The sequence below is a fragment of the Fistularia commersonii genome, chromosome 27 (genome assembly GCF_037954325.1).
Source record: "Fistularia commersonii isolate RoL2024-O1a breed Wild chromosome 27, RoL_Fcom_v1.0, whole genome shotgun sequence".
NCBI classification, from domain to species: domain Eukaryota; kingdom Metazoa; phylum Chordata; class Actinopteri; order Syngnathiformes; family Fistulariidae; genus Fistularia; species Fistularia commersonii.
Genome location: NC_141310.1, coordinates 7,534,437 through 7,558,044, shown reverse-complemented (window position 1 = coordinate 7,558,044; position 23,608 = coordinate 7,534,437). Strand labels below are relative to the sequence as shown.

Genomic DNA, 23,608 nt, shown 5'->3' with positions numbered 1-23,608 from the left:
TGGTTCAGGCGCACTCGTTTGCGCTGTGAAAACGCACAAACGGTGTTGTTCGAAAATTTGCAATGCATCTCTAATTTTTGCGAGTTCCGTTACGGAAAATATCTTTGTTTTTTATTATTACATAAGCTCCTGAACTAAATGAAATTGAAACAACTCAAAATAAAATTATATTCCTGACATTTGTTTAAGTCGTGCCATCAAATGACGTATCAACAAATAGTACTGCCAACGTCTTTTAAATTGTGCATTGTGTCATTATCTACTTAGCACGAAAACAACAATGGCCTGATCGTCATCTGGCCACACAAAAGTTTTTTGTCCCTTTGATAGCGTTAACCACTTTGCTCATACTAAGAGCTACTGCAAAATTGTTCGCAGTTTGATGTTTGTGATAGTGAGGCGCCAAATAACGCTCATTATATTTCAGGCAGCATAAAATGGCATCATAAATGATCCGGATAGTCGTTCAGAGTGTAACATAACGCTATTTAATATGTATGTCTTTAAACACTTTGGTTAATCTATATGATGTCAAACGTCACTGTTATAACAAAACAGAGTATCCAGTACCCGTCAAAATTACTAAATGCATGAAATACTTAATGGAGAAACCGGATGAGAGATGTTTGCAATAAAAGCAGCTTTTTTTGTCAAGCTCATCATTCGATAACGGAAGTAAACAAACTCTTTCAATATCTGCTACCAAGTTTGCAATGAGCGTTTCACAATAAAGGCAGAAATTAGTGCCTGAACCGTCTATTCACATGCTTTCTGATTACAATAAAGTGAGTGGGTAAATACCGCAATTTACACGATTTAGTAAGATTACAAGATATTATGGTTTCTAACGATAACAACTATTTTGTCATATTAACATCTAAGTGACACTTTAATTAACCAAAACAAAAGCGGAAGTCGATAGATATCCACTCTCGTGCCTAACACTGACGCGTTTGTACCGCTGGTTTCACGTTGCTAAAAATTGTACGCAAGATATTATCCGCGATTAATGAGCAAGTCACCGATGCAAATAAGCCTGCCGGGATATGGAATGATTCTTGTGTCTGTCCTCTTTTAGGGAGAAGTGTGGCTCTGTCATTGCCGTGCTTTTTGTACCGGACGCCGTCCGCATAGGTCGCACATAACGGATGTTTTATGGAAGGTGGGACAAGGGGAGAGGTTGTCACGGCCGTGGAGTCGGGATATCAGCTGAGCTCGGGAGAGGAGCGCGACGCTAGCTAGCTAGCTTCCTTGGCTGTTGCAGTTATGATGGAACAGTGACCTTTAAAAATATAAAACATTTTAAACTCAACATGGCAACGAATGGTAATAATTTAACGACGGGGATGGGAGAAATCATCCAGTTAAACGTCGGTGGGACTAGGTAAGTTTCGTGGCTAAATTAAAAAAAGGCATCTCGGTGGACGGTGGTGGTCATCGTAGGACGAATTCGAAGCAGTGGATAAGTCCGCGTTGATATGTGCATGACAAAGCATTTATAATTCTCCAGTTTATTATATTTATTCTTTATTGTCGCTGTCTTGTTTCATCCATCGGCGCACACTCACCGAACACAAACACCGTTCGTACATCTGGTAAATAAAACTGTTACTCATGTTTTTCAACAACGTACTTCGTCCCCGTCATCGACATAAGTCGACGCAAGGGTTAAACATGTACACAGCCGAAGTATGTACATTTATACGTTTATGAAACACACCGATCTTACGTTTAAATCTTATCTGTGTGTAATAACTGATAGATTGTGTCGTTATACCGTAGGTTCAGCACCTCCCGTCAAACACTCATGTGGATCCCAGACTCTTTCTTCTCCAGGTGGGCAAATAAATAAATTTGACTCTCTAAATTTGTGTCAACTTACAAAACACTGGATCGTTTGTGCGATGATTGGGCTTGTTTCACCACCACATAGTCAAAATAACTTTTCATCATTTTCAAACCTTTTTTCTCGGATATTTGTGTCCACAATGTGTTCTCAGTAGTCATGTAAGTATTCAGGGTAACTTATAAGTCTTGAACCACAGTGAGATGCAGAGGTTTGTAAAACCGACTAATGGAGCACTCAAACTGTGTAACCATACTTTTCCCCCCCAGAGACTGCTGAAGCTGATGAGAAAGTAGTTGTCTCAGCTCATGGTTAATGCTGCCGTGCACTCAGTCCTGTCATTTACGCTCTGGGAAACAGATTCTGATTTCATAATTTATGTAGAGTGGGGATGTTACATTACCTCTTTGTCTAATGTCACATGGCATTTCTGTACAATTGTACATGCCAAACATGTTTTTTTGTTCACAGAATCCGAAACAAAATGTTCCCAAGCTTGCATAAACGTAATAATTTCAACATTAGTAATAACACTTATTATGAGGAATGCACTGATTGTAAAATGTTGGGTCAGTCGTGATGTTAAATAACAATCTAGCTGATTTAGAGAGAGGTAGGGGGTGTGCTTCTATTTGTATCATGGAAAACAAGAAATCCCAATTATAGGTGTATAATCAAACTACTCACCAGTCTTTTAGGACTTTGTTTTATAGGGTTAAATTGTGCACAACTTCAGTCTTACACCTATTTTCAGATAGTTTAGTGTACATTGCTACACAAAAGGGGAACGTTCTCATGTGGAACAGATGACTGAGGCTCTGCAAATACCATGGTTGGAACGAGTTCAATCACTGAGCTCAGTTTGACAACAGCTGAGCAAGTACTGTGAAATGCCAGTCAAGAGTATATGCCAATGCACATGTCTGTCTGCGCGCCTGAGGGTCTCTGCATCCCCAGCTGTCTGAAGAGTGCTGGTGATGTAATAGCATTCCTCTTACATCCAAGTCTGATTATTCCCATTAGATCATTTGAGGATACACATTTGATGGTGCGCTTCAGTGTCAATGGGTTAAATTTTTGACAATAAAATTAAATGTATTTTGAGAGCAGGTAGCGGAAACATTAAAAGCAATTGTAATGGATAAGCAGTTGAGTAACTTAACTGGATAACTGTGTGTGTGTGTGTGTGTGTGTGTGTGTGTGTGTGTGTGTGTGTGTGTGTGTGTGTGTGTGTGTGTGTGTGTGTTTTCCAGTTTGCTGAGTGGAAGGATATCCACTCTGCGAGATGAAACTGGAGCTGTAAGTACAGCCTTTGTTGCTTCTCATTTAAAACTAGGGCAGTGCCTGTAGGCCAAATATAACAGCTGAAAACAAAGGACAGGACATCTGTTTTATTGTGATGTTACTTAATTGAAAAATGATGCATGCCCCAAATATATTGTATGTATGACTGAAGACAAACATAACGTCTTAGGGGACATCATAGATTATCATAGACCATGTTACACAAAGTTGCAGTTTTTCACCAACACACTTTTTTATAATCTGTTGATGCACTGTTTCTGTTGTGCCATTTCCAGAGATTGTTGTAAACACTGACTTGTGACTAGTCTTGCTTGTTTTATCAATTTATTGAGACTATGGAATCTTGCCAATCATTAAAATTAAAAAAAAAAATTGAATCAGAGAATGTCACATATTGTCAAAATATTATGTCATATTGCAAATATTTGTGTGGACTACTTTTAATTTTGAACATTTAATTGTTTATGTCCAGACTTAGTCATTTAAATTAAAATTATTTGATTTTGTGTTTAAAATCACAGGAAAGGGTTTTGAGTAAATCAGTCATGTTGACACCCTAAAAATAATCACCTAGAGCATAAAAATGAGGGAATTATCAAAAAAACAACAGTTGAGAAGAAAAAACATACATTTACAACTTAGGAAAAATTGTTTTTGAACATTTCTACTTATTTCAACAATATGTCTGAAAAGCTCAGATAAATAATGCTGTGCTGGATTACTTTCAATTTAAGAGCTTACAAAAGGCTTCTGAATGTTGCAAACAAAAGTCTTCCAAGCATTCAGTCAGCTTATTTGCATGGTGAATCTGACATGTGGGTGTCCATACAATGCAGACTCCATTATGAATATAAAATGCTAAATAACACTGATTGTGTCTCCTTGTTGGACAATAGTTCCTGTAATTTCCCTCAAATTCCGTTTTAATTTGAATCCACAAGACTTTTAAAGTTTTAGTGATTAATACATTGACTTATTTGAGTCATTAGACCACCAAATGCCACTGAAGCAGCCCATAGAGGCATGATGCTTTGTGTTACTAAATGCACAGGGGTTTGTGGTTTAGTGTTTTTTCCTCTAAATGAATAATCAATATGAACTGAAGGTTATCAGGTCATTTTGTCACTGAGCTTGATACAATGCATTTTTCTGCTGTTAATGAGGCCCAAATTTTTTTGTTATACTTATTCTGTTTCCACATACAGATATTTATTGACAGAGACCCGACAGCTTTTGCCCCAATTTTAAATTTCCTGCGAACCAAAGAACTGGATCTGCGGTAAGTAGTCCCTGTTAGCTTTCATTTTAGTGGAAGATTACATTTGATCTGTTACCAGTATCTTATCACATTACGTATGCTTTTTCTGTTCCTTTGCAGAGGCGTCAACATCAGTACTTTGCGCCATGAAGCCGAATTCTATGGGATAACTCCTCTTGGTATGAATCAGAAGTAATTGTGAAATACAGTACACAGGCACAGTGTCATGCAAGAATTGGTGAAGTAATGAAATGAGATATAAAGCAACTGATTTAGACAACAATACAGGGACAGGAAAGAATGGAAAACACAATTTAAGATAGACTAGAAACAAATATTAGCTTTGCTGAAACATTTTTCCACAGTTATGAGATATCTCTTGACCAAGAGTGATTTTAAATGTTGATGCTAATGGCTATTGCAACAAATGGGTGAGTAGTTAAGTGTATGGGTCTTATTATTTGTTTTGTTCTGTAAGTGTAATTCTGAAACAGTGAAACCATTATTGCAATCTGTAATCCAAGTTATTTCAAGTTAAGTAAATCACATTTTTAGCACCCATACTGGTGTAAAGGGATGCTGTTAAGATGAAGAGCCACATAGTAGTGTATGTAGTACATAACAGCCAAAATAAACAAACTGAAGCTTTAATATAAAGCAAAACAAAAAACAATTTACAAGAGCAGGTATAAAAAAGTGTCAGCTGAAAACATACAATGGGAACCACACGGAATAAGATTTAGAATCAGGACTTGTAACAAATAGTATGCAGAACTAAAGAGATGATCTTAGAAAGACAGACTTCAGATACAACTTCTAATCTGGTGCTATTAAATATGAAAAAAAAACTTTCTTTATTCTCTGCATTCATCACGTGAATGCAGCATCTGTCCCATCAGTGTTAAGACATGCAGGGCACTTTTGAAAAGCCAGAAACTTACTGCTCTCCCATGTACTATTGTGCTGTTTTGCTTCCTGTTTCAGTGTTTGTGACTTCCCTGAATTGTTTGTATACTTGAATGTGAAAGTTACCTCAGGTACCAAGGTAATATGGAACATAATATAATTCAGATGAATGCAAAATTGCAGACTGTATCATCTAGAAAATTTATACATGCACATGCAGGTACATGCCGCATGTGCATGTGTGTGTGTGTGTGTGTGTGTGTGTGTGTGTGTGTGTGTATATATATATATATATATATACATACATATACATACACACTCTTGTAAATAGTTTTTGTGTATATATTTATGTATACACACACGCACAAAAAAATATACATATATTTATAGAGAGAGAGAGCAAGAGAGAAATAAGCATCGGTTCAAACATGATTGTCGAAAGTTATAGAAAATTATGAAAATAAATGTACATTATTGCAGTACAGTAACAGCCTGTGGGACTAAATAAACACCTGCCATCCTTAGACATTTTCATACTCAGTGCATGTGTGTGCATGCGCAGTGCGACGGCTGCTGTTGTGTGAGGAGCTGGACCGCTCATCCTGTGGCAGTGTCCTTTTCCATGGTTATCTACCAACCCCAGGTAAAGATGTGAATTTTATTAGTTAGTTCTTAACATTATTTGCATACAGTTTTCCATAAACAGTTTTATTACAATTCAACAGATACTAGATTGACACTGGACACTTAACCACTTTCGTCACCAGCTATTCCTGCCTGTAAGTCAAGCCCTGCCCCAGCAGCTTCAGCCTCCTCTGATGAGCGGCCAGGCCCGAGTGGTGCAGAAGGTTTCTCACGTGTTGGTCCCCTGCCTCACCCTTCACTCCCTACTTCACCTGGAAAAGATGATAATCACAAACTGGGTAAGTAGTCTTAGCCAGATTGAATAGATTCATGAATTATGTATGGACCTCTGAGGTTAAACACCATACATCCATAAAGTCCTCAGGACACAAGAATTTTTGACAGATACTTGCTTCTCCTGATACACAAAAGCTCTTTTTTGCTATTAACCACATTGTAAGTCAGTCTCATTGTATTTCTTATTAAATGGTGTGTTTTTTTAAAACAAGTATATAGATAATATTCCGCTTCTGATGGAAGACGCCACAGCAGTGCACAAATATGCCAAACATTGCAGCTAAAGCATCATAATATGAATGATGAATAATGTATGCATCTCCTTCTTAACCTCAGGGAGATTTGGTAGATTCTCCAGCTCCTGTAGGTGGTCTGTTTTGTCTGCTTTCATATGTGCACTCCTCCTCCAGAGCTGTGTATGACATGAAAAACAAATATGGAATCCATAATTTATGTAAGACATTCAGCAATTCTTCTGCAGTTGAAAACAGCTTCTGTTTCTCCCAAGGAGGGGCGATACAGTGTGCTTTTAGGCGCACTAGTGGCAATTGTAATTTAAATTTCATGCAGACAGGATCTGTCTCTTGAACTGTACTTTCTACTGTTGTAGATATCCATAAGGCACCTATAATGTACCCCTCACTCGCTCTATCTCTCTATCTCTCTCTTTCTCTCTTACACACACGCATGTACACACACTCACACACACACACACACACACGCACACACACACACACACACACACACACACACACACACATACACACACACACACAGTTCAGGGTGGAGCACATTGGTCGTATTCGTGATAAGCCCTGAGCTTTAACATAAAGAGCATTTCCATTACTCCTGATTGGTTAAACTGGTTAAACTCAAACACATTAATGACTAATTTAAGGATGGATGAACAATGCATTATTTATACTGGTTTCAGGATCATAGTCTAGGTAGTTCAATGACCATGTATGTGTATCAGTTAATGTATTGACTGTTTAATTGCTTTGGCAATTGTAACCTTTTACATTCTGTCATTGCAAACCCTATCAGCTCTCTGAAAAAGCTCTATTTTTGCCATTGTACCCTGTGTGTTCAGGTCCTGTAGTTGACCCAAGAAAGGTGCTGATTATAGCGGGACATCACAACTGGATAGTAGCAGCTTACGCACACTTTGTCATTTGCTACAGGTAAAACTGTCACAAAATAGTAGGCCAAAATCTTTTTCTCATTGTCTTATTAGTTCTTTTTTATTATGCAAGCTGAATTCATGATAACTTGCATCTTAGATTCCTCATTTAATTCTTCTGCTTCACAGAAAGTGTAAAGTTCTCTTAACTATGTGAAATGTATAATGTTTGCAGTGTTGATGGACAGGCTGACAGATGAGGTTAGACTGGAATCTCCATGGGCCATGATGTCTGCAGATGACATTGTGATCTGTAGTGAGAGCAGGGAACAGGTTGAAGAAAATCTAGAGAGGTGGAGGTATGCGCTGGAAAGGAGAGGAATGAAAGTTAGTTGCAGCAAGACAGGTATATGTGTGTGAATGAGAGGAACTCAGGTGTAACGTTGAGGCTACAGGGAGTGGAGATCAAGAAGTTGGAGGATTTCAGGTACCTTTTGTCAACAGTCCAGAGCAACGGAGAGTGTGGAAGAGGTGAAGAGACAGGTTCAAGGAGGTTGGAATGGGTGGAGAAGTGTCAGCGGTACTATGAGATAGAAGACTATCAGCTAGAATGAAAGGAAAGGTGTACAAGACAGTGGTGAGCAATGTTCCCTCTTAGCCGCGCGTTTGCGCAATCGTGCACTGCTCCAGTGTTCTCCGCGCACAACAAAGCTGAACTGTAAATAAACTAAACACATTTATTTTATTTTTAGTTCAGCTTGGATTTTATTTCGTGCGCACCATAGATTTGCTTTGCGCGGGGAACACTGGTGTGATTGCGCAAACGTACAGCTTAGAGGGAACAGTGGTTGTGAGACCAGTGATGGTGGTTTTGCCTAGAAACAGTTCCAATGACGAGAAGACGGGAGCCAGAGCTAGAGCTCGTAGAGATGAAGATGCTAAGGTTCTCTTTGGGAGTGACCAGGATGGATAGGATCAGGAATGATTCTATCAGAGGGGCAGTACATGTTTGATGTTTTGGAGAGAAGGTCAGAGAAGCCAGACGGAGATGGTTCGGTCATCTATCGAGGAGAGATAGTGATTATATCGGTAGACGGATGCTGGAACTGGAGCTGCCAGGCAGGAGGTCTCGAGGAAGACCAAAGAGAAGATTTATGGATATAGTGAGAGAGGATATGAAGGTAGTTGGTGTGAGAGGGGAGGATATAGAGAATAGGGTTAGATGGAGAGTGTTGATTCGCTGTGGCGACCCCTGAAGGGAAGAGCCGAAAGGAGAGGAAGTATTGTCCCTATTTATGCAACAACAGAATTTTAGTCCCTATTATGATGAGGAAGTATAGAAGTTTGTGGGACTTCTTATTGACCAAAATGGGTTGGTGCAGAAGAAGTGAGAGAAAAGACAACTTAACTCAAGGAGGTATAAAATCCCCTAAATAAGAGTGAAAGGACACAATCCTAAACTTAAAAATACTGTGTCTCAGTCATGTAGGAGGAAAAATGAATAAAAGAAAAGCTCAATTTGTCATCCCATTAAAGGATCAAGGAATCCTCTGGATGGCAGCAAGTCTTTTCCTCCCCCTATCTTGACTGGACCATCGAACGTATTGCACTTAACGCAAAGGTGGTTGGAGGACCACATGGAGACAAAGACAAGATGGTAGCAGTTGCTTCAGAAAGCAGTATCATCCTCTGGAGCATCCAAGATGGAGGCAGCGGCAATGAAATAGGTGGGTTGATGTCATGTCATTGTAAGAAATGTATTGAAAAAATGAAAAGAGAGTGAGATTTTTTTTTAGGCAATTATCAGGAAGGTACATTTTGGAAATATTTGATCTTCTGCTTTGTTTTCCTGGAATACAAACCAGTGCACAAACCAGTGTAACCACCGCACTCGCTCTTTCATCATAATGTGACAAGTGATATACCAAAGCCTCTGCTTAAAACGTCGCAATTGTAAAAAAGCATAGATGAAAATACAACTCTTGTCAAAAAGCAGATGTGAAAGCAATGTTATGTAACACAACATGTGCACTTTGCATTTAAAGTGTACACATGCAAATTTTAAACTTGCTGGATGAATAATTGCTTCAGTATGGTGGTGCATTGTTGCATTCCTGTGACCTAGAGAAGAACAGTGCTGCAATAACAAAACTTGTCACTTGTCTTTGTGGAGTTTTCACCGGTGGCTAAATTAAACAAAACAATGAAAAAAAAAAAAAGTATATAGGTTGAAAATGCTCTCAGTGTGTTTAAAGTGTTCTTTGTGACGATGAATCTCTCTTGTGGTGAAAGTAAATATCATTAAAAGCAATTCTGAATAATCAGATTAAAAAACTTCCTTGCTTTAACAGATGTATGATTGATGAAAATAAAATCTTTTTTTTTTTATCACAGTACATCTTCTACCTCGAGGCTCTCCATTAATTTAGCGCTTTTATATTTATAAGCTCACTTGTTCAACTTAGTCTGATTTTTATTAAGTTCAAAATAAAATGATGGTAGATTACAGGAAGACCCCAGTCTTACACCTAGACAGCAGCAGACCCCCTGGCATAGAAGAAAGACCTTTTTATTGTCACAGTCAGTTATACGTACGGGACAACATCAGCAGAATTTGACCACTGCATTTAACCCATCATGGATGAACCATGGGTAGAAGGTAGCTACTAAACACGGTTTAGATCAGGGGTCTCAAACTCTCTGCCCTTGGGCCAATCGTGGCCCACAGGACCATAGTTTGTTGCCCCCACAACAAACTATAGGGGCCGCATGTTTGCGACCCCTGGTTGAGATGGTGCATCTACCTTAGACTACTTGTGATTGCTGGGTGTCTCCAACTGCTGCCAAACGTAAACACTTCTCTTTTTACACAATGGCAGGTGTGTTCAGTCTTGGTGTACCTGTGGATGATCTCTTCTTTATTGGAAATCAACTGGTGGCTACAAGCCATACAGGGAAGGTGGGAGTGTGGAATGCTGTCACACAGCATTGGCAGGTAAGATGACATCTGAACATATGTTGTTTTATACTGAAGGACAATTATCGGTGACATATCGCTCTTCACATCATCTTTTGTATGTTTATCAGGTTCAAGATGTCGTTCCCATTACCAGTTGTGACACGGCAGGATCCTTCTTATTGTTGGGCTGCAACAATGGCTCCATCTACTACATAGGTACACATGCCTACACACATACCTAAAGCAGTGCGTTGTAGTATTGATCTGGCAATAATTCAAATTAGTGTTTTACATAAATTACATAAATTCCAATTAAAAATGATTTGTATAAGGACTTGAATGTATCCATCAAAAAATCATGGTTTCAAAGACTTTCACATTTTATGGACTATTAAAGGGCCTTTCAGCTATAAAGCCAATGAAAAATAATTATTCAATGAAGAATTAACAGTGTTTCTTACGATTGTGAATCTGTCCTTCATCAGTTTAGTTTATTCTGTAGCTGGTCCTATGTAAGTCTGTCTTTAAACAGTCTTAACCTGATGACAGCCTCAATCAGATTCGTGTTTAACTGTTTGCTACTGAACTGTAACATATGAGCACTTGAACCCTCTTCTTTTCAGACATGCAAAAGTTTCCTCTAAGGATGAAAGATAATGATCTTCTGGTCACAGAGCTTTATCATGACCCCTCGAATGATGCCATCACTGCGCTGTCTGTCTACCTCACACCTAAAACCAGTCAGTAGCGCACACACGCACCCACACACACACACACACACAGCAGAAACACTTTTTTTTAATGTTTGATCTTGACTTAATATTTAGCTGGAGGGAACATAACATGTAACTAGAGGCATCATGCCTAAATTGAAGGGGCACACATATACACACACACACACACACACACACACACACTTACATTTACTCATACCTACCTACACAAGCTATGAGTATGTCATGTACTGTGAAGATGAATGCCTGAAAGATGGGGTTACGTTCCAAGGGGTCCGTCGTTAAACAATTTTGTTGTTAAACAAAACAATGTTTCTTCTGTTTTACTGTACAGTATTTATATACTGGTACATATCAGCCATTTGTACTGTGCCAATTTATGTTTCCTTTTTCTACAATGTTTATATTTTCATTTGCATAGGCTAATTATAAGTGCGGCTAAGTGCATAAAATTCAGACTCACATCACAGCTGCCAATGTATTCCACACATATTTTAATAGTATCGCAAAGCTTGTCGTAACTCCGAGTCGTCATTCACCAAGTACTTCGTTAAGTGAGGACCACCTGTAATTATTCTTAAAGTTCTACATATCATCTTTCCTGTATGTTCTCTCAGGCGTGAGTGGAAACTGGATTGAGATAGCCTATGGGACGAGCAGTGGTGCAGTGAGAGTGATCGTTCAACACCCAGAGACGGTGGGCTCTGGGCCACAGCTTTTCCAGACATTCACTGTCCACAGGAGCCCAGTTACCAAGATTATGTTGTCTGAGAAACACCTTGTGTCAGGTAAAGTGGGGGGAACTTAAGAGAGAGGCATGTTGAAAGTTAAGACTTTTTGTTAACATGTTTTTTGTTTTGTGTGGGTCTTGTCAGTGTGTGCAGACAACAACCATGTTCGGACTTGGACAGTGACCAGATTCAGGGGGATGATCTCTACGCAGCCAGGCTCCACTCCATTGGCATCATTTAAAATACTGTCCTTAGAGGAAACTGAGAGCCATGGGAGCTATTGTTCAGGAAATGATATAGGTGAGGAGGTGGGAATATGAGAAGAAATAAAAGAAGACAGGACTAAAGAACTGATGCATTATTGAAGGACTCATGATTTGTGGTTGACATGATGAGTAAGGGAATGATGAATAGAGGAAAACAGCACGTCTTTTTCTGCCAGAGCGATGGTAAATGAGTGCAGAGGAGCCCTGGGAGGATCATTGCCAGATAGAGATACAAAGATATGACAATTTACCACAGGACAGGATAAAAAAGTATACAGTGATGCTTTATGCTAAATTATTTCTTTTTTAACTTACATCCATCAACCTTCTTCCACTTATCCTGGACTCAAGGACTAAGGGTTGCGAGGGATGCTGGAGCCTATCTCAGCTGTAATCGGGTGAGAGGTGGGGTAAACCCTGGACTGGCCGCCAGTCAATCACTGGGCCACATATATAGACAAATAACCATTCACTCACTCATATATTCTGAGCAATTTTCCCATCCATCCATCTTCTTCCGCTTATCCTGCACTCAGGGTTGTTGGGGATGCTGAAGCCTATCCCAGCTATCATCGGGCGAGAGGCGGGGTACTCCCTGGACTGGTTGTCAGTCAATCGCTGGGCCACATATATATACAGTCATTCACTCACTCGTTTATTTGGGGCAATTTTCCATTTTTTTTTCCAATCAACCTGCATGTTTTCGGACTGTGGGAGGAAACCGGAGACCCAGAGGAGGCCCACTTAACTTGTCGAAATTAATTTAAAGATTCACATAATGTTGGCGCGTTTTGATTTTTGCTTTTTGTCACAAAGTGCCGCATGGTCCATGCATTGAGAAAAGCAACGGTGACTGTGGCGTGGGAAATAGGAAAAAAACAACAACATTAAAGTTTATCTTCTGTTACTGAGAAATCTGCTTAATTACGAAAAAAACAGGTGTCCAAAATATTACAGAAGTAAACCATTTATCTTAAGCATTCCTGACTATTTTATTCCCAATGTATTGAAGGCATTACTTAACTAGCCTTAAGAGCAATATTTCTGTCCCTATAGTTCTACAAAAACTACTTATCAATTTCCGGTGGTTTTGGAGTAGCTTTTGCTAATTTTTAGGTAATTTCTCTTAAATTTTAAGACTATTTTTCAAATTTCAAGAGAATTTATGCAAAATATTCTTCTATTTCTTTCTATGTATTGCTTTTTATTTACAAAAACATTCACATTTTTACAAAAAAGTTTTACATTTTTTAAAAAGTCAAGGGAGCATTGTAATGACTCAGGAATTAGTTGTTCATCATGTCTTCTTTTCTAAGGACCATTTGGAGAGAGAGATGACCAGCAGGTGTTCATCCAGAAGGTCATCCCCATCACCAACAAATTGTTTGTGAGGCTCTCATCAACTGGAAAACGGTACAAAGTCCTACCATTAATATTTTCTTGTCTGCCTTTTTATCTAAATTCAAGTTTTATCAGTTCTGTGTGCGTTTTGACAGAAAACTTACTCTCCATCAACCAACTGTTTGAGTATAAGATTCACCCTCAAATTGATTCACCCTCACATTGTTTTTTACCCCTCTGCTTGATACCTCTCTACTGTCTTGTTGGTTTTTCCTGGTCCATTCATTGTTTTAGTTTGCATGTCTGTGTTTGTGTCTCAGGATCTGTGAAGTGCAGTCCGTAGATGGAACCACGATCTCTTGCTTCATGGTACGTGAGTGTGAGGGTTCCAGCCGGATGGGGTCCCGACCTCGGCGGTATCTGTTCACTGGCCACGGCAATGGCAGCATCCAGATGTGGGACCTGACAACAGCAATGGACACCGCTAACAAAGGAGAGGAAAGGAGGAAAGAGGGTGAGGAAGGAAACTGAAACATGATTGATTAAGAAAAGATGAGATAAACTTTTAAGATAAACTTGATTCCCAGGGGGGAAATTCTGTAACAGTTATAATGTCAAAAAATAAAAAAGTAAAACAAATATGACTAAATATAAATAGAGAGACAGAACACAGGAGATAGCAAGACATCCATGAATAAATAGACAGCAGCAACAACATCAGGGATAATAATGGATAATAGCAGTAAGGGGGAAAAATACACAACCAGAACTGAACGACAGGATGGAAAGAGTGACAATAGCAATGAGGTGAATAAAATAAATAAACAAAAATGGGCAGAATGCGTGCAGGCTGGGACCAACAAGGATGAGAAAGACAGCAGAGTTAGGGAATGACGTGAATGGGTGAGGATGTGAATGAAAAGTAGTGAGATTGTGGATGCAGCACAGATGCACCTCAGGCTAGTCAGAGTTGTGTGCCGTCCAGACTGCTGCTGTACAGTCGGATGGCCGTGGGCACAAAGCGCCTGAAGCATTCAGTTCTGCACTGGGTTGGGGTGTTTGGATTGTAAAAATTCTTTTACTTCCAAACTAAAGCTGATCTAATCTAGTTTTTTTCTCTCAGCCAGTCACTATTTTGTAGACTAAGAAATTCATTATTTTCAGGTTAAATTTGAGAGTACAAATTTAATATCACCAGATTCATCATTGTTTGGCATTTTAGCGATGAAAGGGGACGAGATGGCAAGCCAGATGAATTGAGACCCCACCATATCATCAAAAATCTAATTACAGTGAAAAGTTGTATTTTTAGCTTTCGAGTGGCAATGAACTGCTCTTAAGCTGCATTTGTGTTTGACAGATGTAGGTGGACCTACTGAGGAGGAGTTGTTGCAGCTATTGGATCAGTGTGACTTGAGCACCTCCCGTTGTGCTACACCAAACATTAGCCCCGCCCCCTCAGTACTTCATCAAACACGCCTCAGAGAATCCTGCTCAAGGTTTGGAAAATCACACACCACATGAAAAGAAAGCAGTAGTCCGTTACTGTCCTACCATTCAGTATCTCTGCCTTCACACTCACTCACTCAACCCCCTAGCGGTAAAAGCCAGAAACGCATACTAATACAAATCCAATACAAAAGCAGTTATTGAAAAAGTTATTTGAAATCCTGTAAGAAATAACCTGACGTTTTTTTTTTTTTAAACTGGCATGATAATCATCAATTTATTTACCTTTTCTAAATGTAAAGGAAAAGTCTTAAGTCCAGATATTGATTCTACTTTGTCTCTCTCTCTCTCTCTCTCTCTCTGACATCACCCTTAGTCTCCTCTTACAGGCCCAGGAACCCTTCCCTGAAAGCCAGCCAACTTATGGAGCTGTACGGCCGTATAGAGAGAGTCCACTGCTGGCCCGCGCTCGACGGACTGAGTCCTTCCACAGCTACCGGTTAGACACCATTTATGTGTTTGCCTTCTTTTTATAATCTTAGCTATTTGACTATATTGTTTCGACGATTCCCATCGGGACATTGCACTGACAGGGATTTATAACAGACCGCCTAAATTCTCTAAACAGGACCCAAGAAATTTTATTTCGCATTTTGGGTCAGAGGTTGCCACTATGGCCCAGTTCCAGAGCAGATATGTTTTTTGTCATACAAATGAAAATTAAACATCCTGTTGAATTGTGAACAACTTACATTATTCTAAACACTAGGGGTGAGCACAAAGTTTTATTTTCTAACCCAACAATCTTGCTGTGGGATAGAGACGTACGGGCTAGATATATTCTTTAACTACCGCTGTAACATTGTTACTGTATTTGTCTTTACATCCTCAAAATACTTTCGTAATGTATTGCATTTTGCCTTGAGTAATAAGCAATAACTAATAAGGGCCATAATAATAGTGTTGTTATTTTGCTTTCTCATGATAAACACATCTTAAGCAATTGGGGGCAAACAGACAAATATACAGCCACTCACTTCTAGCAGTAAATTTTTTGCACCTCTCTCTATAGAGACTTTCAGAATTTCAGCCTTAATCGGGGTGTCTTGGACAGCCAAGATCAGACACCCATCCCGGGCCCCTGCCAGAAAGCTGACGCTCGCCGCTCACTCTGTGACTTCAGTGCTGAGGACAGCGAGAGAAGGGGCTCGGCCACGGAGCTCTGGACTTGCAGAAGTCTGAGTACAAGCTACAGCACTAATGGTGGTGCTTTGACGTCTGCCGGTGCTTATGGGGTCAAGGTAGACAACGGTCAGGAATGTCCTCGACAACCCCCCGACAGCCCAAATCCGGGAGGTGATGTCAGGCGAAAGGTGCATTCCCTGTCAGAGGAAGGAGAGAGTGGGGCCCTTGGAGCAGATGGGGTGAAAGCAGAGGGGGGTGTGAGGAAGAGAGGGGTGCTGGAGGTTGGCTTTCTGGGGAGGAAGAAGGCTCCCCAATTACCCCTCCTCTCCTCTGTTCCCTTGGGATCAGAAGGTATTGGCAGCGACTCCTCAGCCAACGCCTCTCCCTCTCCAACCAAATTGGCCTCGTCGATCTCACCACGACACAGAAAGCTCACAGCTGAAACGTCCAATCAGGACAGCATGCTGTGACTTTGCAAGATAGCCTCCAACCAGCAGAATCATCACATCCTGAAGTCGCAGGTATTATCTGGGGTGTGTTGTTGCCACCTGGTCAAAGCACCAAGTTCATAGAAGCTTTATTGAGATTAAGAAATATCTGGTAATTCATCTGTAACAGATAAGGAATGCTTTAATAAGCTCCACACAAACTAAACGCAAATTGAACAAAGGGATACCTTGGTTTTTACCCAGCTTTTTGTGTCAAATTACACTGAAAGTCAGTTCACCATTAGTATCATATGGCCTGTGAAATGGATCAGGACCTTTTTCAAGCACATGTTTACTCTTGGCACAAAAAGGGGAACCTGATATGATGTTGTTCAGGCTTTAAATGTGCTTCTCTGCCAGAATCTTGGACGCTTCTTTAATCCTCAGATATCTGTTGCTGCAATTCCAGCAGACATTAAAAGGGGTGTTTCTGTGTTTGTAGATCAACAGCTCAAGGACAACTATGCAATAGTGGAATGGTGATACTCCGCAGTCACAGCAGCCTTTAGGTTTCTCTGCAGCTGAGTCGTGTGCAGCTGCTTTTGTCTCTGCAGCTTCTCAATGACTGACATTATTATCGGCCAGTCAAACATCAAATTACATGTTTTGGTTGTTTACTTGTTGATAGTAAGGACAAGACACCTTTTTAACTTATTTAGGGCAGGGCAATATAACAATGTATAAGGAATATCTTTAAACCATCAAATTGTTCTGCAATTTTTTTTTACTTACAAAATTATGATAGCAATTTTACCCTCAACATCCAAATGTAGGATTTAGTCTGCTTAACATATAATTTTTTGTTACAGATTATTTTTTTAATGATTTTTGTAATTTTTTTATTCTTCCAATTCACTAGTTACTTTTGATTACTTTATTTTTGTTTACTGTTGTTGAAATTTTAGGAAAATGCCATTTGAATATTGGCTATGACATGGATTCAAAGAGAAGCAAAACCAAATTCAACAGTTCAACCTCACCCAGAAAGCAGCTGAATATTGGTTTGAAATTATTGGAAATTAGCAAGATAGTGATTCTGCATCAAATTTATTTCAATGACTTTAAACTAATCCCTATATAGCTCATTGTCAAAAATTACGTTCTATTAAGCTTTAATTTGGGTTGCATATCTGGGACATGACTTTTCATATGTAGGTCTCACATGTGTGAGTGTGAGCATTTCTCAGTATGAAATAATTGGCATTTATATCTTGACATATTTCCCTATTATTAGCTATCCCTTGAGGAACACTCCCATGTATTTCAAAACACAAGTTAAGGCATTTTCATAAAGTATTTTTTTAATGTAATACTTAAGACTGACAACAAAACTGGTTTCTTATGATAAAAAGGGTTTACAATTTTCAGCAACAGATAATTTTTGCCTGCAGTTTATTTACACACGGTTTTATTTTGATCTTTTTGCATGATAGGTTTGACATTTTAGATTGATATCCTAACAGATTTTTTGAGAGGACATTTTACTGTTCAGTTCAGTTCTCTTCTGTTTCTGCTTTATTTTTTTCAGAATGTGCCTGTTTAAGAACACACTAATTATTATAATTATTTTTTAAAAGTAACACAGTATTATATTCTATCTAGATTTAATCCTCTTATCAATGTGAGTACCTACATCACTTTACATATTCAGCTTTGATGAATTACTGTTGCCTTATGTAGCCTGCGAGATGGTTCTTGGCCTGTTTGCGCTTTAATGAAGAGGATTCTGACCATTCGAGGCTGAGCTCATTGTGGAGTGACTAAATGGACATATAGACTGGTTTACATCAGGCCCACTTTGATTAGAGGACGTTTTTCGATCTCTGATGGTTTACTGAAAAAGAGGGCATTAGATGATAAGCAATTGACGTCTATTACCAAGTGTAAATAGTAGATTATAACTGGAGATGAGAAAGCATCCTTGTTTGTTATGCTTTGTGAAAATACTATTATCTGTAATTAATTCAAGGTAAATTGCTAGAATTGTTGCAAAGGTGCTGAGGTAAAACGTCGGTGTGTATTGCTTAAAGGACAAACACACATTGGATATTATAGGGTGGCTGAAGGTTGGACAGCTGAAAAAAAAACAGCAGTGACTGAAATGAACATCTTAATTTTGTGACTTAAACTTGATTTGCTACTGTTGAAACACTTAAAATCCCTATTAACATTGTCTGTTTCTTAAAACTGGACCTTCACTTGTGATCCTAGGTACTTTTGTATAACCATGTCCTACAAAGTGGTAAAATGGTTTGAAAGGAAAGGCCTGTTTGCCTTTCTTGAAATGTTTATTATAATAGCATGTTGCTGTTGGTTTCATAGAAATAACAGATCATGTTTCAAAGTTATTCATTTCAACGCACTAATTAACTGCACAGACAGAAAAAGAGACTCAGAAAAAGAATCCCAATAGGGATGGATCATTGTCTGTAATGCTTTGATGCTTATGTTTTTTTTTTGGGCATATTGTTGATTATCATCTAAAGCCTACATTGATGCTATTGGACCTAATTGCATTTGCACTATTCAGTAACTTGCTAGTATTTATTTTATATATTGATTGTGATTTGTATTTGTGCACATACACTCTGTCTTCTGTTTGACTATGTTTACATTCTGGTCCAGCCAGACCCAAGTGAAAGGGTAGGAATTTAGTTTGAGTTTAGTTCTTCCTGTGTCTTTGTGTATTTAAAATACACTGATAGTACTGACCCTGATCACATTTTAATTCTAATTATATTTTTCTTCATTGAACACTCAGGAGAAATGAAGAATTCACCCATGATAAAATAACTAACGATTTCGCTCCTCTTTCTAGGCAGATAAATTGACAAAAAGTCAGATAGGTGACTCATTGTGCCTCCTAGTGGCCTTAGCCAGAAATGCAACACATAATAGTTTTACTTTTACTGTAGAATTTTTACTTTAACTGTACGGTGATGACATTAAGATAATTATTTAAATATCACCTAATCATAAGAGAGAAAAAATACCTTCGAAATAGCAAGAAAATTATCTAAATATTCCAAGAAAATGACCTGGAAATTACAAACAAATATGTAGATTTGTAAAACTGAATATGTTCATTAATTTTCAGATTTTTTTCCACTATAAATTATACTTTAACAGCCTCTATGGTTAGAAAATATATTGATAAAAGATAGACTAACCTATTCCTTATATTGTTGATAAACCAAACAAAAGGCAACTCTATTTCATATCATGTAGTTATTTTTTTGTGAACTCCCAACCTCAAAGTTCAAAGTGCTCCAGTAACTAAAAGAAATTATGTGTGTTCATGGTGGGCTGATTTAATCGGTGCAGATTCAAAATGTGACCCTGTAACAGACCTATGGTTTCTGGTCATTTCATTTTTTTTACTTGCACTGTCAGTCAAATGGATCAGAAATTTAATCCACTGTTTACTTGACCTTAAACAAACTTTGTTGCATTGCAACTCTCAAAGGGGATAAGAAAGAAAATAGGGCTCAGTCCATAGTTACTTCCATCACCAACTCCACAGGAAAAAAACAAAAACATTGTTTTTGATTCTCTAAACTGATTGGTCCAGGCAGTTGCTGGATTTCCTTGTCTGACATTGAAACACAGGCAGTTCTTGTTTTTAAGTCCCCCAGACTGAAAGAAAGGCAGTCAGCCCCATTACTGAGTTTTTAGTAAATTGCGTGGATAACTTGCCAAAGTGCACAATCTCTATTTTGTTTGTGTCGCAGATGTGTGTGCAAGTGTGTATATGTATGTGTATCTCCCAAGTGCTTTCATTTCACTAACCTTCCCGTTCAGTCTCCTCTCTGAGACGGCTTCTGTCGTCATTGTGATTTATGAGTTTAATAAAAGCCTGTGTGTTAGAGAGGCTCAGTGTGTGTGTGTGTGTGTGTGTGTGTGTGTGTGTGTGTGTGTGTGTGTGTGTGTGTGTGTGTGTGTGTGTGTGTGTGTGTGTGTAGCTCAGGGCCATACTGTCCCTTACAATCACTCCACAAGCTCTCTTTTCGCAGCCTCTCCCTCCCTCCATGCCTGACAGTAGCTGTGAATGTGCCTGTGAATGTTTTAGAAGTGCCCTTGTCAGACTGGTGTCCTTGAGTGGGGCCATGCTTGTTACTGCCAGTTTGTTAATTCCAAACTTGCCTTGATGTCCCCTTAAGGGATACAGGAGCAAAACTAAATTACTACGAGTTTTGATGGAGATATTGGCCCCTGTGTGTGTATTTTTTCAGGGTGTGTGTTTGTGTTTGCAGTAACTAACTGGCGATCCATCTCTTTCACAAGCTCAGCAGAAAACCAGTCCCCAAAATGATGTTTTGTCTTAAGTTTGAGCCAATTTTTAAGTTTTTACTTCAATAATCGGACATGGGGAGGTACATTGAATCAACTGAAACAGAACAGATACGGCAGACATGACAAGTTTTGTTTTTTAAGATTCTCCATTGTGGTTCCAATGTGTTTTACAATCCTACATGCAAATCACTGAACTGTTTTGTGTGTGCATTATTGCATTATTGTATTTCTACCTGTTATATACATATATTTAGGGAGGGATAATAATAGTTCCTTGAACTGTTTATGGAAGTAATATACATGTATTACTCTTTGTCCTCATAAATTAATATGTAAAATTCATGGCTTGAACCTAAAAGCTGTTTGTTTGTCTCATATATTTGAGCTGCTGCATCTTTATTGTGAGTTTTCTGTTTACAATGGAGTAAAAGAACATTAACTTGCTACTTAATGCCTTTTGTTTTTTTGCATGAATGTTGCCCTTTATCTTTGTAAAGAAAAATAAAACTATTTAAATCGAATAACACTGCTAAGAGTCATATAAATAGTACATTGCTACGAGATAGATGTCTGAGTTTTCCCATTGAACCACTAAACATTATCTGAAGTTCATAATGTAAAGAAAATTACTGGAGGTTGGCATTAGCGTCACTAATGAGAATGAAAATATTTAAAAACCACAGTAGAAAACATAGTTAACATCAATTATATTTTTCCCAGAACATAATATTGATATAACAGCCAACAACCACAAATAATACTGCTAGAGTAAAAAGAAGATAATACACCAGGCTTAATTTCTTTTGCAGAAAAAAAATACATTAAAAAAAAAAAAAAAAAAATCGAACACTACTTTATTGTCCTTGACAAATTTAAGGCCTGATCTGTAGATTCTAAGTGGAAAATGGTGTTGAGTACCTGCTGGAGGGAGAAAACAGACAATAGCCCAGATATAATTTCCTACTTAATATGGTTGTTGATATATGGATGAAAATTAGGTCTCAACACTGACGACAGGATCGACTCTACTAAATCCTAAAAGTCACAACCAGACATTTAAATTCACCATCGGGCTGTGGCCGTTCACAAAGCTAGATTTCTCTGTTCTAATTTAAACTGCAGTGAACTAAAGCCTATCTGATTGGACTTTTTAAAGTGACATCACGATCAGCACGGCACATTAGTGATTCCCAGTCAGATTTACAGTAAGACATTTTTAAAAACACTTGGCAGTTTTGACAGCAAACAAAACTAACATTAAGGCCATTTATCGTTAAACAACCACAGAACGTGAAAATCTAAACATCTCCCTTAATTCTACCTTGGTTTGTCTTAAGAGAGAGGAAAAGAACTGTCTTTATAACAATGTAAAACAATGATTGCTAAAATCTGGCATACTCTGAGTCAATTTACACTCCAGATATGGACCCAGTCCAGCCATTGAACCAATAAATATATCAACACCCACAAACATAGTGATCCAGATCCATATCTGAAATTCAAATGACTCAATTCCTGCAATAAACAATTATATTTGCCCATGCAAAAAGAAAAGTCAGAGAAGTCAAGGAAACATTTTTCTCTTCTCCTTTTTCCAAATTTACATCTTTACTACCATAGTTCCAGTGAATGACTAGTAAATAATGAACATAATTGCTATTAGTCCCCGGTCAGATGTCACACATTTTTCAAGGTGTTCTACATACTAATGGACAAGAAACTCTTTAATATACTCCCCTCTTACATTACAGGCTGTGTCCTTCCTCCTCCCGGAGGCGTGGGGCATATTTTGAGATAATACATGGAAAAGCAGTTACAAAAGATAAAAAAACATTAAATTATCAGTAAAAAATGCAATAAATTACTCTTTTGTAAAAACTAATTTAGGCTCGATTATTTTAAAACTCATGAGTACGACCCTTAAAACATTATTTGAATCAGCCTATTTTACCATGACTGATGGAGACGATAAAAGCCACAATGGTTAAGACAAGTATGAATTAAATATTGGATATTGAATATTGGCCTGTTTTTCTGCTAACACAGCCTTGACATGGCTAGAACTATTCCGGTGGATAGTTGGTGGTCTCTGGCGCCTTTACATGTGCAGCCTAATAGTGTGGGAAATTTCAGGCCTACTTATTGGAGCTTCATCTGGGCAATACTGGTGATTCCTGGTGAGAGGCAAGGGTTTTGTCCTAAAGATGAGTGTCTGTGAACACCCTGTGCTCCTTCGTCCCAGCACTTAAGGCCTGGATGGTGTCGACAAGCTCGTCTTCTTCCACATACTGAAAGAAAATATCACAAAAACCAGATCTGTGGCAGCATTGGAAAAGTGCAGCGGGTTCATACTGCAAACCCAAATGTGAACATGGAAGGTAAAACCAAGACACTTTGATCTGCAATTGAAGAAAGGCTTGGGCTAAACACGTCTTCACCGAGTTCCAGTCAAGACAGTTTGAAGAGAGCTGCTCAACAGCAGAGACCTGAAACTCAATCACGTCATGTATTATTTACAGTCTCCGTGACATTCTATAGAATCGCTCGTGTTAATCTTGAGAGGAAACAATCGCTCCTCTGTCTTGCAATGAGTTTACATATTCTGTCTGCACAATCTAGTTCACCTCAAATTCTCTGCCCTTCAAACATCGTGCAAAATCAACTTGTCAGGTCTGCAAAACATGCTCGGCATGATAAACCTCTGATGCCTACAGAGGAAAATGAATGAAATATTCAATAGTTGACATGATTTAGTGTCACACTCCTCTTGCTTTTCTTTTGTGATGTTTGATCGTAAAGGCTT

General features: G+C 38.6%; 2 protein-coding genes across 4 annotated transcripts in view; one reads left to right on the top strand and one right to left on the bottom strand.

The window, feature by feature from the left end:
• The first annotated feature begins 949 nt into the window (after positions 1-949).
• kctd3 (potassium channel tetramerization domain containing 3) lies at positions 950-22,587 on the top strand. Of its 3 annotated transcripts, XM_086174865.1 has the most exons (20): positions 961-984; positions 1,079-1,384; positions 1,783-1,836; positions 3,100-3,145; positions 4,357-4,430; positions 4,530-4,588; positions 5,878-5,958; positions 6,083-6,238; positions 7,330-7,420; positions 8,896-9,086; positions 10,239-10,354; positions 10,447-10,534; positions 10,942-11,058; positions 11,670-11,840; positions 11,928-12,083; positions 13,366-13,462; positions 13,711-13,904; positions 14,751-14,889; positions 15,216-15,338; positions 15,912-22,587. In XM_086174865.1, exons 2-20 carry the CDS (start codon positions 1,314-1,316, stop codon positions 16,492-16,494), a joined length of 2,607 nt encoding a protein of 868 aa, XP_086030991.1. In that variant the 5' UTR covers positions 961-984; positions 1,079-1,313; the 3' UTR covers positions 16,495-22,587. The 3 variants fall into 3 exon arrangements, with proteins under 3 accessions (XP_086030992.1, XP_086030993.1, XP_086030991.1); XM_086174866.1 differs by having other exon boundaries at positions 950-1,384; positions 1,789-1,836; XM_086174867.1 differs by having other exon boundaries at positions 950-1,689.
• A 366-nt stretch (positions 22,588-22,953) lies between these two features.
• The window catches only part of ush2a (Usher syndrome 2A (autosomal recessive, mild)), a 190,570-nt gene continuing 189,915 nt past the window's right edge, over positions 22,954-23,608 (bottom strand). Inside the window, exon 94 of the mRNA XM_086174562.1 lies at positions 22,954-23,093. Within this exon, the coding sequence (XP_086030688.1) occupies positions 23,004-23,093 (90 nt within the window). The 3' untranslated portion in view covers positions 22,954-23,003. The remainder of the gene's footprint in view (positions 23,094-23,608) is intronic.

Coding starts and splice junctions, on each gene's coding strand:
- kctd3 (XM_086174865.1), top strand. CDS start 1,314: ATGGCAACGAATGGTAATAATTTAACGACGGGGATGGGAGAAATCATC. Junction 5,959..6,082: donor TGGTTATCTACCAACCCCAG/GTAAAGATGTGA, acceptor TTTCGTCACCAG/CTATTCCTGCCTGTAAGTCA. Junction 11,059..11,669: donor CTACCTCACACCTAAAACCA/GTCAGTAGCGCA, acceptor ATGTTCTCTCAG/GCGTGAGTGGAAACTGGATT.